The sequence below is a fragment of the Zingiber officinale genome, chromosome 5B (genome assembly GCF_018446385.1).
Source record: "Zingiber officinale cultivar Zhangliang chromosome 5B, Zo_v1.1, whole genome shotgun sequence".
Classification (NCBI taxonomy): domain Eukaryota; kingdom Viridiplantae; phylum Streptophyta; class Magnoliopsida; order Zingiberales; family Zingiberaceae; genus Zingiber; species Zingiber officinale.
The window spans coordinates 45,213,189-45,225,767 of NC_055995.1; the positions used below are offsets into that span (position 1 = coordinate 45,213,189).

Below are 12,579 nucleotides of genomic sequence, written 5' to 3' on the forward strand. Positions count from 1 at the left end.
CATTAACATTGTCCTTCTATGTTAATACTTGACTAGGAATAATTAAGTGTAGTGTTCTCTATATCATCTCACTATCGATTTAACTAATCGATTGATATAGATATGAACCTACTACCCTAGGACATTATTATACTTATTTATATAGCACAAATACACACAAGTATAATAATCACAATGCCTTTATTTATATATCAGAAATATATGTACAAGAATATGATACAAAGAGTCCAAAAAGTAACCATCACATGATTGGCTCTAGGGCTCTCACTAACAATAAGTATTTGAGTATGGGTTGTTCTGCCTTTGATTGTAACTCATGATTGCATCACATTGTTCCAGTTGATTGATTTGTGCAGTGATAGCTCCCAATGGACATGAGTCATTTGAGTGCTCTGAACTCCCACATACTTCACAAGATGTACTAATAGCATTGACCATATTAGCACTAGTCCCCATATTCTCAAATTTCTTTGTAAGAGCGTCCAATTTTGCAGACAAAAGAGTGACTGCATCTACATCAAACTTCCCTGATGCTTTAATTGTTGGGTTTACAGAAGAATAGCCACCACTTCTTTCATTTGCCCATTGATGATGATTTTGTGCTACACTGTCAATAATTTCTTCAGCTTCATCTAAACTTTTATTCATAAGTGCCCCTCCAGCAGCAGAATTAAGGGACACTTTGGTATGATAGTTGATACCATTATAAAAAGTGTGCAACACTAACCATCTTTCCAACCCATGATGTGGGCATTGTCTGAGCATACTATTATATCTATCCCATGCTTCAAAAAGAGATTCTGAATCAGTATTCTTGAAGCGTGCAATTAAATTCCTCATATGAGCTGTTTTACTTGGTGGATAGAATTTATCAAGAAACTGTTTGCTCACACTGCTCCCAAGTGGTGATGCTATTAGGGGCCAAAGAATTCGGCCATTGCTTTGCCCTATCTCTTAAAGAAAACCCAAATAATAATAATCTTACTGCTTCTGAAGGAACTCCATTCATTTTCATGATACCACATATTTCATAAAAGACCTCTAAGTGTTGATTGGGGTCTTCATGAGGTCCTCCACCAAATTGGTTCTGCTGCACCATAGATATAATTGCGGGTTTGATCTCAAAGTTATTAGCTTCCACTGAAGGTCTTGAAATACTAGATCAAAAACCTCTTGAATAAGGTGCTGCATAATCCTTGAGTGGTCTATTCGCCATGTTCAAATGTTCCTGTTCTTCAATTTGCCTTTACAGAATTCTTCTTTTATGGAAAGTTCTGTCAATCTCAGGGTCAAAAGGAACGAATTCCCCTGCAAAGTTAGATCTTCGCATACACAAGAACAAGATAGCAAATGACAATACAACAGAAAAAGAAAAAAAAAGAATAAAAAATACAGAATTGAATTTGTACCAAAAGAATTAACAAGAAGTAAAAGTTATACAAGAAAGTAAAAACAGAAATCTAATGATTAGTTACAACTATGCAATATGAAAGGAAAATAAATGTTATGTTTAGTCTAACTCAATTGATAATTCCTAATGTTATAGCGCAGTCCCCGGCAACGGCGCCAAAAACTTGTTACGCTCCGCAAGTGTACGGAAATGTCGCAAGTAATATAAAAGATTATCGTATCCACAGGGACTGGAATAAGCACTAGAAATGCCTCAATGCGAATTAGCTAAACAACTATCCAATTGTTTCAAATGCAAAGTGAAGGTAAACAAATCTAATATTAAAGTTCAACAAACAAGAGTTTAGTGTTTTGGGTTATGATAATGGGAGATTCTAGGAGTTTCGGTTTCTTTGTAAGATTTCTTGAATGTAAATGGTTCACCAATTCTTATCCCTCAATTGCCAAACACTTGTAGAAAGTTGTCGGTTCTCTCTTGCAATAGATAACCGGCTAAGGACTGAGAAATGTATCTAAATATGATCAATTAGACGTGAACCTACGTTGTCCTTACACAGAAGCGCACCTATTACTATGCCTTCCTCGGATACCAACATAGAGGCCCACAACTTATTAATCTATCAAGATACAAGAAACTAATCACAAGATCCATCCTACTCTCTTGAATATTCCTATTTCCTCTTCAAGATTATCTCTCAAACGTCCTTACACGGGCTTGCACCTGTCACGTGGATCCCTCGGATGATCGAGTGAGAGTTTATCTTTACTAAGTCCACAAGAAATCCAAACAATCAATCATGAATGAGAATTAAGCACAAATCACCATTAATCATTCAAGATCTAATTGATACAAGCAAGACAATGTCATTGAAACAAGAAATTGGCAAATCCATAAGAGATTACATCAATCCATCATACAGATACTCCCTTAATCCTAGAATACAAGATATACTCCATGAATCGAGGAAGAATACCCGAAGAAATAAAGATTACAAGTATTTCTTAAATCCCCAATCCAAGAAACCAAAAAAAGGGGGAAAGAGAAAACTTATCTACGAAGAAGCCTCGTCTTCGGATCCAATCCTCGCTCCGGAGTCGAAATCATCAAGAACTCCCCTCGAATCGCCCAGAAATCCTCCCAAGAATGGGAGGATACCACCAAATCTTGCCTTCTCCCAAAGGGGAAGAGATCCCCTTTCAATTCATGAAGGAGGGTTTAAATAGAGGAGGAAATCGGGCCGGCCGTGTGAGATTCACACGGCCATGTCCAGTTCCTTCTCTGCCAAAGCTGCACGGCCGTGTGACTCACACGGCCAGGACCCTTCTGTTCTCTGGAAATGCTACACGGCCGTGTGGTGCACACGACCACCACCTGCTTGGCCTCTGGAAACCTCACACGGCCGTGTAGATCTACACGGCCATGTAAGGCATCTGCTCTAATTTCTTCAAATCAAGACACGGCCGTGTGAGATTCACACGGCCATGTCCTCTTCCCTTCCTGTTAAAACTACACGGCCGTGTGTGGTACACGACCTGATGCTCTCTCCCTTCAATTCCTTCCAAGCTTGTCCGAGGACGCATAATCTTCACCAATTTCGACTCCTGTGTACAGAAAATGCACAAAAAGCAGATCTCCGAACCAAAAGAGTAAATATGCTAAAAGGAAAGCTGGAAGTATAAAAATGCATAGATCAAGCATGCTCAAAGTATGTAAATGTGCGTAAAAACATGCATAAAAGAGTATATAATCTACGCACATCACTTTGCCATTATCAAAACATGAGTTCAATCGTGGATGCTTCCCACCAACAATCTCTCCCTTTTTTATTATGGCAACTCAAATTCAAAGTTAAGTAAACAGATATCAAATAAAGAATAGATGCAAATAAAAACATTTAAAGCAAGCATAGCATCAATGAATATTTTGCTAAAGTAAACTCCATGAATTTAAAGTATAGCATCAAGTTTAGGCTCCCCCTTAACTGTTACTCCCCCTTTAATATTTTGTTATTCATTATTTTAAATTTGAATTTGCTATTCTCATTTTTGAATTTGAATTTGATAATTATTTGAGTATTTGAATTTTCTACTCTCCCCCTTTGCCATATATTAAAAATAATCATAATAGGCATTCGATATTTAAAGAGGGATAACAAGACTTTGATAACACTTAACATTTTATAATTTTCTTTTCTTACCTTTTAGCTAAGTGAAATAAAGATCTAAAAGTTAATAAGGGTTGATTTTAAAGGATGATGTTTGCCCTTTGGAAACTTAGTTAAAATTATAAAACCACTAGAAGGTGGAACCTTTTGACAGTCTTTAACTAAGTTGAAAAGCTAGTAAAACTATACGTAGAGAAGTACTTGTCTAGATTTTGAAAATTTGTTAGAGAAATATTTGGAGCCAAATGATTTTTGAGAAAACATTTTTGAAGTCACTTTTTACTTAGTAGAAATTTTTGAAAGCAATGAGTTAAATTTTGCAAAACTATGCTTTACTTAGGAAAGCAAGAATTTACAAAGTTAGATTTCAAAGTGGGCTAAGTTTTAAAAATTTTGAAAATAAAAATTGGAACTTAGCTAGCTCTTTGCAAGTATTGGATTTTGAAAACTATATCTTAGGTTAAAAAAAACTTAGCTTAATTTTAAACAATACTTATTAAATTTTAGGACAAGGAGGGAGTGGAGTAGCTAAAAATTTAGTTTAGGTTATTTATTCAAAGTCAGTTGGTCCTTAAGTCCATGCATGAGTCAAGTTCAATAGATTTCAAATTATCCAGTTTTACTTTAAGAGGTATCAGAGCCCTAAAGATCAAACATGCTTAACCTGAAAACTGAGTATCCTTTACCAACTGTCTAACCTTTAGCTACTTGCTGATTGCCTAGAGGGCAACAGCTTTCACTTAGTTAGTGAAGTTAAGTAAATTTGGTCCAGTTAGATTTGACTAGAGCTGGAAAACTTGACTTGATTGATGTATATTACGTGTTTAACGCCCAGACTCATATTGATGCACGAATATAAGCATTCTTGAGTCCAGGCTATACCCTATGCATCTCACGTCATTCTATGTTTTATAAGCACAAACAAGGTAGACCTAGGTTTTTGTGAGATGCTCTGGCTTAAATCTAGGGGGAGCATGATTTCTAGAGGGAAAACTTAGGCTAAGTTCAAATTTTGAAAATTCTAAGAAATTGGAATTTTGAAAACTATTTTTCCTTGAATTTAAAAAAAACACGTAAAAGCAAGATGATTAAGTAAAAAGAGACACCTATTCTACCTAACACATTCCTATTTGCCTTCTAAGTACACTGAACTCAAGTTCAGGTAAGGGTTTTGTAAAAATGTCAGCTAGGTTTGATTTGGACTCAACATGGTTGAGTGCAATTTCACCCTTAGCTACGTGATTCCTTACAAAATGGTGTTTTACCTGTAACACCCCAAATTTCACTATTTGGAGTCCTAAAAGTCCTTATAAAAATCTAGAAATGCTTTAGAAAAATTCTAGAGTTTTTTAGAAATTTTTAGAGTATTTTTATGCAATATTTGGAGGTCGTTTGGTATTTTTACTAAACGAAAGAAGTTTCGATAAAAAAATATCCAAGCCAAGGCTTGAACCAGTAACCTTTAACCTGGTCAAAACCCGACCAACCAACTGTTCCGCGGCTATTTCGTGAATAGATAAGAACATGTAATATAGTTTAGTTATAAAAGGACAAGTTAAAGAGAGGGTTAAGATATATTCTTTTCTCTCCCGTGACCTAATTCCTTCGACCTTCCCTCTCTCACGACCTAAGCTTTCCCGACCCCGATTCTTCGAGCGGCGCTATTTTGTGCTCGGGCGAAGACGAAGCCAAGAAAGGGTTTCTCTTCGGCGGCCGGTGAAGGGCAAGTCCCGGGAGCTCTTCATAGAATAGGGACTCTCCTGTCGAAGAAAATTAGTGGGCTCGAAGGGGCGGCCGAAGAGTTGCGATCTCAAGCTCGCCGAAGCCCTAGAAGCTTTCTTCTGGCTGTGAGTTCAAGAACACGAGGTAAGTTGCTACTCACCTGCAGAAGAGTAGTTCCGGATTCTCGTTTCTTTCTTGTTTTCGAATTGGTGTGAGTTCTTTTCGATTGGCCTCTTTCCGGATGTGTTTTTGAATTGGCTCGAGGTTTCACAGGGGTTCTTGCTCCTTTAGTTTGGATTCAAAATTTAGCTAGTGTTTGCTATATGAAAGAAGCTCAATGTTCATCAGAAAGGTTTTCTGTGGTTCTGTGGTGATCGAGTTATCTACGGTTGAGCTCAGTTCCGATTTCTTAACTGAAAGAATGAGATTTGGATTGAGTTTCTTATGAAGTTCTAGCTTTGGTCTAATGATGTTGTGCAGGTTCTTCCTTGAGATAGCATGGGTATATAGGAGAGATTTGGAATAGATATAGGTTCTTATGCATTTGGCTGTTTAATGTGAAGTTCTTTTCTTTTTCAAGATGAGCATGGTTAAGGGAATCGTGGTCTTGATATCATGATCATGTTTGTCTTCGATTTAGTTTGGGATAGCTTAATAGTATTGTACGGAATTATGCTGTAGGGTTGATTTTATTCTAGTTCCCCTTTCATGTGTACAAGCTCTTAGTTGTCTCTTCCAAAAGTTGTTTTGTGAACCATATGTTGAATGACAGTATAGCTCCCCTACATGTTTGCATGTTTTAGTACATTACGAGTTAACCTTTGATAGCAGCAGTAACTTTTCCTTAGGCTTAGCTTGGTTGAAGATTTTGTTAAAGATGGTTGCTTTATGTACAGAATTAGGATTTGGAAGAGGTTAAGAATAGCATGCGTGATTTGCTTTCCTTTCTTCTGATTTCCATTGTAGCATGTTAAAGATTTTGTTAAAGTTTATATGCAGAATCTTGTTAAGTTTGTTTGCAGAATAGTATGCAGATTTTATAAGTATAGTATGCAGATTTTATAAGTATAGCATGCAGATTTTTATAAGTATAGTATGCAGATTTTAGATAAGCTTAATATGCAGATTTTAGTTAAGCTTAGCATGTAGATTCATGTTAAGCTTTGTATGCAGATTTTTGTTTAAGCATTTTTAGAATTTGTTTAAACATTTCAGTCTTGTAAGAAGCATTCTTTTATTAGAAGAATCAATCAAGACATGTTCTGGGATGGTGGTATGATCCGGGGACCTAAGCCCGGTGAGCGCGCCAGAATCAACCAAGATATGTTCTGGGATGGTGGTATGATCCGGGGACCTAAGCCCGGTGAGCGCGCCAGAATCAATTAAGATATGTTCTGGGATGGTGGTATGATCCGGGGACCTAAGCCCGGTGAGCGCGCCAGAATCAATTAAGATATATTCTGGGATGGTGGTATGATCCGGGGACCTAAGCCCGGTGAGCGCGCCAGAATAGAGGGGAACTCCGGTCCTAAGTTCGGACCCCTACCAACCTAGCGCTAGAGTGGTTGTCTGATCAACAACTTATGTTACGCCACCGCTAAGTTCAACTAGATCACCACAATAGTAGGTTTATAAGCACGCATGCAAGTATGTTCAAGTCATGTTCATGTTTATGCCTATGTTTATGTTTATGTTAGACTTGCTTACATGTTTAGCATTTCACTATTCTCTCTTCTTCTATTAGATGAGCATGAGTAGTCTTTAGTAAGCATTCAGTTAGTTCATGTTATAGATACATGTACATGCATATCGAGATTTTGTGAGTTAGATAGCGCTTACTAAGCAAATTTTGCTTATAGACTACACTTCCTCTTACTGCAGATACAGGAAAGGAAAAGATATAGAAAGGAAGGCGACAAGGAGGTGTTCGAAGGATGTGTGATGCCAGGACTATGGAAGCCTTGGGACTAGGAAAGAAGTTTTAATTTTAGTTTCTGCGTTTTAGTTATTGTAAACATTTGAGTTGTATTTTAAGTTCATGTCATTTGAAATTATTCTGTTTAGGTTGCATATAGGATGAGTTCAGTTTAGTAAGTAGATATTTGTGTGTTTGATACTTATTTAACTGCGTGGTTGATTGATATGTGTTCCAGCCGCTTGTGGCTGAGTATATATTGCATGTATTGTTGAATATGGTCACCGGTACAGGGGAGACTCTGTCGAAATTTTTCGGTAGGGTTTCCATGTGATTAACAATCATACCGGTTAAGTAGAGTTAGTAGTTAAGTAACGGTCATCCTTAGAGAGTAGTAGTAGTAAGAAGGGCGGTCGTTATATTACCACTATGTGTTTAGTCCTAGAATGGTGAATAGGATTTTTTGTCAGATTAATTGAGCTGATATTATCAATAAAGATTTTTATATTTTTATATTCTAGTTGATAGTCTTTTAATGTATGCATCATCCACAACAGTTGAGATGCACACTTTCCTAGGGCTATGTATTCAGCTTCTGTAGTAGATAAAGCAACATAGTGTCACTTTCTGCTTGACCAACTTACTAGGCACTGACCTAGAATTTGGCAGCTACCACTTGTACTTTTTCTGTCTAATTTGCGCCCGGCATAGTCCGAATCAGAATAACCAAAAATGTCAAAGGTGCAAGTTCTAGAGTACCAAAGTCCAACATTTAGAGTGCCTTTAATGTACCTAAGTATTCTTTTAACATATGTTAGGTGTGACTCTTTTGCACAGGATTGGTATCTTGCGCACATACCTACTGCAAACAATATATCGGGTCGGCTTGCAGTTAGGTAAAGTAAGCTACCTATGACACTCCTATAGTACTTTGGATCGGACAAGACCTCCCTGTAGCGGTGACAAATAGAACCGGTATACAACACCACAGATAATACATACACAAATATATATCACAACCACACAGATAATATACAGCCCACACGGCTGTAAAGTCAAACACAGCGGAAAACAAGAATAACAAAGATAAAATAACAAAAACTCACCATGGGCCGGCCCGTTGACTCATCGGCAAAACAACCAAATACAAAATAACAAGTCCACACCAATTATTACAATGCTAAATTCAAAGGTTTAACTCACAATAAAATGAAAACCAAAACCGTAAAACCATCCTCGTAAGTGACATGGGACCGGCAGTGGGATCCTCCACCAAGCGTACTAGCATCGCTATCACCTACGTGGTGAAATTACCAATACGGGTGGTGAGTATAAAACTCAACGGGTAATGATAGACAGGCATGAGCATCATATAAAGAATACAAAAGGATACAGTCTCGGAAGATAAATAGCAGATACTACCAAGAGTATATATATATCCATACCGAAACCATATCCTAGGCTAACAATAGAAAGTTAAAGTAACGCAGATCGCTACTACTGCTCATAACTATAAAGTAATAGGTAAAGTATATCCAAATTACCAATAAATAATCAGTGTCCAAACTCATACAACGAATATATATGTAATCATAAGAAAGCATGTCAGCATAGGATACAACCGCAGTATATAGCAACGATGGCGTAAGGTACAAACAGCAGTAACTCCGCTACCACTACCTCGAGTGGCCGAGGGGATAGCAGTTGCACAAATTAGCTACCAGGGGCCCTGCTGCCCGCGACTCCAGCAGACACTACCCATGAGTGAGCGAGTGGGGGGCACGACAGGACATGCGGCACGCTCTAAGCTACCACTACCCATGAGTGGCCGAGCGTGCGGCCCAGGCCAACGACCGTCTCAACCACAAGGGAGCCAAAGTCGTCGGCTATGCATGCAATGACATGATGCGAATAATGCAACTGTCATCATATATATATAACAGGAAATCAGGTATGCTACATGAATCCGCATGCTCAATACTAAACATAAATAAACAGTAATCAAATAGGTAAGCATAAACAGGTAAGCATGGCATCTAGTATCTGCTAGGTATCAAGAATAACAACGGGAGACTGTATAGATAAGAAAGTGATCATCTCGAAGATTGAGTGGATAAAGTATCAAGCACAAGAAATAAAATAAGTGGAGTCAAGATAAATACTGCATAGATGAAACTAACTCATGCACTTAAACCGATATCTAAAGGAGCAAGTTAAGAAGTACCCGCCTCTAAGTGTAGGCTGAATCCAACGCCAATCTCGTCGCGACACTCGTTCCGATCAAAGTCCTGTGTCAACGTATCAATTTTAATTGAATACATATGGAACTAATTAACTACATTACTCTACAAGACAAACGCCTTTAATCCTAGTTCCATTCATTAACCAAATGAAGCCACATGGATCTACCCAAAACCAATCGCAAACCCTAGTTTTAGTCTATCATCATCAGGATTGCAAATCATGGTTAAGCCCCTAATAGTACTGAACAACCACAAGATAAGCTTTAATAGATGTCTACCTTACCTTAGAGCAACTAAATCACTTCTGCTAGCCGCTGTCCAAAAATGAAATCGCCACAGCACAGTGAAGTTGTTTACTGCCACAAATCGACCAACCAAGTTCTTTACAGCGCTATACACATCACAAACACCCCAATCAATACATGCTCAGTATCAAATCCAATCGGAAACCCACATTTAAACCTGCAACCCTAACACCTACAGTGGAATAAACCTTACCTATAGATTCCCGGAGGAAGAATAGCTGCTGGAAGTAGATTCGAGCCCTTCACAGCAAGTCACTAGTGACTCACGGCCGGAAATCCCACTGCTGAGGAAGTCCACCGGTGTCCGTTTGCTGCTGGAGAGTCCTGGCCAAACTCCTCACCACGTGACACTGCCGGGACAACACCCCAATCAACGCCACATCCCAATCTAACCTCAAATCACAAAACTATAGTCTCAAAACCCTAATCGAGCCATTCCATAACTCCACTTACCTCAATGGCAGAGATCCTCATAGCCGGCGACAAGAACCCGACGGAATCAGCTCGATGCGAGGCTACACCCCGGAGAAGCTCCACTGTCGCGGCCCCGCATTAAGGAGTTGAGAAGCTCGGAGACTCGATCTGCGACTAGGCACCGGCGATCGACTGGGGAGGTGCGTCGGTGTTGATTCCCGTCGGCGGATAAAGTGAGCTCGAGGGGAAATCGGGGGTTATCGGCGGAGTGGACACGAAGAGAATGAGAAGGGAATGAGGTAGCCCTTAGGGCTCGGGCACTGTAGCTTCCTATTTATATAGGTAGGGTTTAATTTCTCCACCTAATTAACTCCCTAACCAGCCCCTCAAAGGGTGATTTACATTATCCCTTTAAACACTGTCATAAATCCTCCAAATAAATCCAGAAAAATGTCCAAAAATTCTTTTAAATCATTATAGGCTATTTTATTTTGCCGTATCTCACATTCTACCCCTCTTATAAGAATTTGGACCCCAAATTTATGACGTAAATGCAATAAACGACAAACGACATGCGAAGTCAATCATCATATGAAATAACTTACATACCTTCATCAAACAACTGTGGGTACCGCGCTCGGATCTCATCCTCCAGCTCCCAGGTTGCCTCGTCATCTGAATGATGCCCCCAACCAACCTTGACCAATAGGATTGTCTTGTTTCGCAGCTGACGTTCCTTGTGATCTAATATCCGCACTGGAACCTCCTCATGCGTTACATCTGGCTGAAGGGTGATCGAGACATCTGTCAAAATATGTGTAGGGTGTGGCACATATTTCCTCAACATAGACATGTGAAATACATCATGCACCCCAGCAAGTGAAGGCGGCAGCGCCAGTCGATATGCTACCTCCCCGATCCGCTCAAGTATCTGAAAAGGTCCGATCTAACAAGGAGCTAACTTCCCTTTTAACCCAAACCTCCTCACTCCCTTGGTAGGAGACACTCGCAGGAACACGTGATCATCCACAGAGAACTCCAAAGGTCTCCGTCTCCGATCCGCGTAGCTTTTCTGTCGGTCCTGGGCTTCTGTCATTCTGCGTCTGATGGTGCCAACCAACTCTGCATCTCGCTGAATACACTGAGGTCCCAAGACTGACGATTCTCCAACCTCGTCCCATAAAGTAGGAGATCTACATGCTCTGCCATATAATGCCTCGAATGGTGCCATCTGAATCGCTGAGTGATAACTGTTATTTTATGTAAACTCCACCAAGTGCAAGTGATCCTCCCAGCTACCGCCGAAGTCCATGACACAAGATCTCAATAGATCCTCCAATGTCTGAATAGTCCGCTCCGACTGCCCATCCGTCTGAGGGTGAAAAGCAGTGCTAAAACGGAGTTCCGTACCCATGGCCTGCTGGAGACTCCGCCAAAATCGAGAGGTAAATCGTGGATCTCTATCTGATATAATACTCAGAGGTATACCATGCAATCTGGTGATCTCTCTGCAGTACAACTCTGCCAATCGATCCAGCGAATCCGTCCGACGGATCGGTAAGAAGTGTGCAGATTTGGTTAACCGATCAACGATTACCCAAATCGCAACATGACCCTTCCGGGTCCGGGGTAGTCCTACCACAAAGTCCATCGTGATATGCTCCCATTTCCATTCTGGTATTTCTATCTTCTGCAGTAACCCAGCTAGTTTCTGATGTTCTGCCTTGATTTGCTGACAAACTAAACACTGCGCCACAAATACATCAATATCCTTCTTCATACCATTCCACCAGTATGATCATTTCAGATCCCTGTACATGCGAGTACCTCCTGGATGAATCGCAAATCTAGATCGATGTGCTTCCCGTAGTAAGTCCTCCTGGACAGGATGTGACTCAGGGACACATAATCTGCCGCGGAAATACAGAATTCCACTATCATCACAAGCAAACTCTGTCTGCTGTCCTGAGGTAACTCTGCTACGTAAAAACTGCAGATGCTGATCTGTAGCCTGAGCCTCTTTGATACGCTCCACTATAGGTGACTGAGCAACCATGGTGACTAGCAAGCCTCGCTGCATCAGGTTTGTCTATCAACCCCAACTCGTAGAAGTTCGTATCAACTCAGAACCATCACTCTATGACAAGCCAAACTCCCGGATTTCCGCTCAGCATCACCACCACGCTGGCTTTCCCGTGATAGTTAATCAGCAGTCATAGTCTTCAAGAACTCCATCCATCTTCTCCGGACGCAGTTTAGTTCCTTCGGTAAACAAATACTTGAGACTTTTATGATCCGATAAATCTCAAAGGTGATCCCATATAATGATGTCGCTAAATCTTCGCGAAGATGATAGCGCCAACCCAAATCATGAACTGGATAGTTCCTCTCATGATCCTTCACCG

General features: G+C 39.9%; 1 protein-coding gene and 1 non-coding gene across 2 annotated transcripts; one reads left to right on the top strand and one right to left on the bottom strand.

Moving 5' to 3' along the window:
• The first annotated feature begins 736 nt into the window (after nucleotides 1-736).
• Nucleotides 737-842, top strand: LOC121988207. Its single transcript, XR_006113944.1, has one exon. It is a non-coding gene; the product is annotated as a small nucleolar RNA R71 (small nucleolar RNA).
• Nucleotides 843-10,775: 9,933 nt separating this feature from the next.
• On the bottom strand, nucleotides 10,776-11,405 carry LOC121986623. The gene is made up of 2 exons (XM_042540578.1): nucleotides 11,163-11,405; nucleotides 10,776-11,105 (listed from the first exon to the last, which is right to left on the bottom strand). The coding sequence occupies exons 1-2, from the start codon at nucleotides 11,403-11,405 to the stop codon at nucleotides 10,776-10,778; spliced, it is 573 nt and encodes a 190-aa protein (XP_042396512.1).
• Between the last annotated feature and the right edge of the window lie 1,174 nt (nucleotides 11,406-12,579).